Source organism: Haliotis rufescens, unplaced genomic scaffold (assembly GCF_023055435.1).
Source record: "Haliotis rufescens isolate VD_foot unplaced genomic scaffold, xgHalRufe1.0.p SCAF_16, whole genome shotgun sequence".
NCBI lineage: Eukaryota > Metazoa > Mollusca > Gastropoda > Lepetellida > Haliotidae > Haliotis > Haliotis rufescens.
The window spans coordinates 19284676-19288790 of NW_025963846.1; the positions used below are offsets into that span (position 1 = coordinate 19284676).

The window sequence follows — 4115 nt, forward strand, 5'->3', positions numbered from 1 at the left end:
AATAACATATGACATTTGACTAATGTTCATCAAAGACGAAGGTTAGGATACGCTTGTGTTCTTAAAAGTGGCAATATGGGCATTGGCAAATATACGTCATAATAGGGATTATGGTAAAGTATGGACATAATCATTTCTGAAGAATGGATATACAGATGATAAATATTCAAGACAACTATGACAACTGGGTGTGGTAGGAAGTAATACTACGTTATGGTAAGATTTGGGTACAGCACCTTGTTCGGCTTTACAGTATCGTCATCCAAAGCCTTAATATATCCTCCATGGATTAACAGGATATACGAGGGGATATCAAAAAGCTTTGAGCCTCACACAGTATTCCTGGTCGAATGGTACAATGCGCTACACCTGATGTACATGAATGTCTTAGCTACAGATGCTATGTAGAAACATATTGCTGGCTGCAAATATTTTGTCACAACACTTCGTGGAAGAGAACTACCCCTAGTGAATTGGCAAAATGGACAAATCTGAGTACAGAGCGGAGATAAAGTTCCTTGTCCTAGAGGGTCAATCTGCCAAACAGGTGGAAGAGCGATTGACTGCAGTTTATGGAGAGTCTTCCCCATCGTCTGCAACTATCAAACGATGGGTGAAGGAATTTCAGCGTGGCAGAGGGAGCTTAGAAGATGATGCCCGGTCCGGACGGCCATCAACCAGTACCAGCCCTGAAAACATTGACACTGTACACAAACTAGTGATGGAAAACCGCTGTATTACTCTCCATGAGCTAGAAGAAACAACAGGCCTATCATATAGATCCATACATAATATAATTCATGGTAAACTCCACATGTCCAAAGTGTGTGCCAGATGGGTCCCGAGAATGCCTACAGATGACATGAAGCTATCAAGGGTCACCATCAGTGGAGCCTTGTACAACGCCAACCCAGATGATTTTCATTTTAGGATTGTAACCAGTGATGAAACCTGGGTTTATCATTATGATCCAGAGAGCAAACAGTAGTCGATGGAATGGAAAAACGCCACTTCTCCAAAGACAAAGAAGTTCAATGCCACCAGATCCACCAAGAAGGTTATGATGACCATCTTCTGTGACAGCAAAGGAATGATTCACATCGACTACCTGCCCCATGGCACCACAATGAATGGGGAGTATTACGCCAAGTTATTGAAGCAGGTGCACCAATCCATCAAGGTGAAACGTCGTGGAAAAATCCGTCGTGGGAATTCTGCTTCACCAGGACAACGCGCCAGTCCACACGAGCCTTGTTGCAATGACAGCTGTGCAAGAATGTGGCTACGAACTCCTCCCTCACCCACCCTATTCTCCAGACCTAGCCCTCAGTGACTTCCACCTCTTTCTTGGCTGAAAAAACACCTCCGGGGCCGGAGATTTGAAGATGACGATGAGCTAACTGATGCTGTGGAGGGTTGGTTAGGGGTGTTGACAGGTTGGTTTAGCATTTTTCGCAGTTCCTTGGCATTAAATTTTTTTAAACGAATTTCAGTTGGTAGATAAAGGAAGGTGTCCATAAGTTGTTATTGATGCAGAAGTTAGGCCATTCCAGAGAAAGACTAGGAAATAAGTAATCAGTGACTCTGAGATTGTGAATATAAGTAGGGGGGCTGATGGTCCAGTAAGATGGACATAGAGAAAGAGCAATAATAGGAATAGTAATACAGTCCGGGCCGGTGGTGATTTCTAAGACAAGGCAGTTTTGATTGGATTTTTTTCTGTTTGAATATAAGAGTGAAATTGATAAGACAAAGTAGAATGGATAGAACCCCTAACAGTTAGAAACGTGATACTCTGTTACATCAGGTAGAGAAAGGTTGTCGGGTTTTGATGTGGTAGGCACGAGCTGTTTGTAGTCAAAAGATGGTGGTTGTAGAGGACGAATAGGTCTTGCATTGGTCAGAAGAGCAAGAGCAGTCGTTAAAGAACGTAATTTCAAGAAAAGCCAAATAACTAAGATTACCGAAAAGGACGACATGATGGTACTGACTATAACAATAAAGGCATTAGTGTCGGGCCATGAATTTGGAATATTAATTTCACCATCTAATAAAGGTTCGGCTAGATTTTTGAAGACTGTTTCATCTTTCTTGGCACTGGCAACCATTCTTTTGAGACTGAGATGGTCTTGGTTATCTCGTGCCAAAAAGGAGAAAAGTTGTGAGAGTAGAGGTGAAATTGAGTAATATTGGTGATTGAGATAGCCCCTTTGATGGTAGTTTTTCCGACAATAGCAGAGAGGTTAGAGTCATCAAAGAAATGCTGAAGAAGGGCAGGACTGACAGGGTGTAAAGTGTGTTGTGTTGTTTGTGCAAGAGCTGAAGGATGCAGGGAAGAAGATAGATTCAGTTGACAAAGCACAGGAGCACGGAGACTTCAGGACACAGAAGGAACAGCCTGGAATCATACGTTGTATGGAAGGACAGGTTAGGGATAGGGTAAGGATACGATAGATTAACACAGTAGAGTGGTCAATTTCAAGTAGAGTAGGAGGGTGAGGCTTGGTTACATAACGAAAGTCATACAGTTGCTTTACATGTGCTCTGTTGTTTTGAAAAAGGGCGAGCTCACTAGAAGGAACAGTGCCAGGAGTTAGAGATGTCCTGTATGGGCTGTGGAGAATGCTACGCCCGGTACAGGTACACACTTGGGTGTCCGAGAGAGTAACAGAGTGCTGATTATCTTCACTGACAGCAAAGTATGAGGGGATAGATGTCTCATTGACAGAAACGGGAAGAGAAATAATTTTATAAAGGTGTAATGGTTTGCCAAAGGAGGAAATTGGGGATTTGATAGACACATATAGACGATCGCCAGCCCGAGTATATATAAACTGACCTTGTGAGAAGTAGGAGGAGGCATCTGCAAGGTTGGGTCGAGTGCTAGAAAGTAGTTTGGTAAGGTGAATGATAGTTTGTTGTAGAGTTTCTTCTGAGATCAGGAGAGGAGAGGAGTCTATTATTGACCAAACTGCGGATGCCTTATTTAAGTTCCTCTTGTTGGTGGTCAACGACAGACGCCAGCTCTACCTGATCCATAAGTAATGCCGATAGGGCAACAAACGAGGACTTAAAAGAATTGACGTCTCTGTTGAGCGTTATTGTTGCAAAATGAATTGTGTCATGATTGGTTTTGATTGCTTTCATGGCATTATGAAAGCGTGAGTCAACTAAAGACATATAAGAGGATAAATGTTTGGCATGTTGTTGGAGGTTATTTGAGACTAAATTTTCATGGCTGACAAGGGCATTGATATGTTTAGCAAAAATATTTACGTCATTGGTGGTAGCTGTTCCAAAAAGAGAAAAGCTAAGAAATTAAAAAGTGCCCGCTTTGACCTGACATACTATTTGGTATGATACTACACAATAACTTCCTTGTTGCATCAAGTCTTGCCGCAGACCTGGTCTTGACAGCATCCAGGTGTGTCTGAATTTGTCGTGTCAGTGCACAGGTTGCATTCCTAGTATGACATCCCCGCATCTGTGGAAGTGTTGGTTTCCGGGGGATGTTAATCTGGTAAGTATGCAACCAGTTTTCCGTCATATAGCTGAGTGCGGCGTTAAACAACAAACCAACCCAACCCAACCCAGAGGTAATAGAATGGTGTCTCTATATGCGGTGTAGGAGTTGAAAGGAGATTGAAGTATCTGGGAAATCTGGATTCATCCTTTACTGAGAAAAAAACATCATATGATTATTCGCACGACCTTCCAAATTCACTTATTTGAAACATTTAAAAGTTTGTTTGTTTGTTGTTAGCAATATTCCAGCTCATGGCGGCGGTCTGGACCAAACAATCCAGTGATCGATATTATGAGCATCGATCCACGCAAATGGGATACGATGACATGCATCCACCAAGTCTGGGAGCCTACCCACCCAATCCCGTCTGTCGCCTCTTACGACAAGCATAGCCGCCTTTTACAGCAAGCATGAGTTGCTGAAGATCATGTGGTTAAAGCGTTCGCTCGTCACGACGAAGGCCCCGGTTCCATTCCCCTTATGGGTACAATGTGTGAAACCCATTTCTGGTCTCTCGCCCTGGTATTGATGAAATATTAGTAATTGCGGCGTAAAACCATTCTCATTCACTAACCCTATTGAGGAGAGT

The 4115-nt window shown here is 42.8% G+C and overlaps 1 protein-coding gene across 1 annotated transcript; it reads left to right on the forward strand.

Moving 5' to 3' along the window:
- Positions 1–481: 481 nt before the first annotated feature.
- On the forward strand, positions 482–988 carry LOC125380968 (protein GVQW3-like). The gene has a single exon (XM_048396757.1). It carries the CDS (start codon positions 482–484, stop codon positions 986–988), a length of 507 nt encoding a protein of 168 aa, XP_048252714.1.
- The last annotated feature ends 3127 nt before the right edge of the window (positions 989–4115 follow it).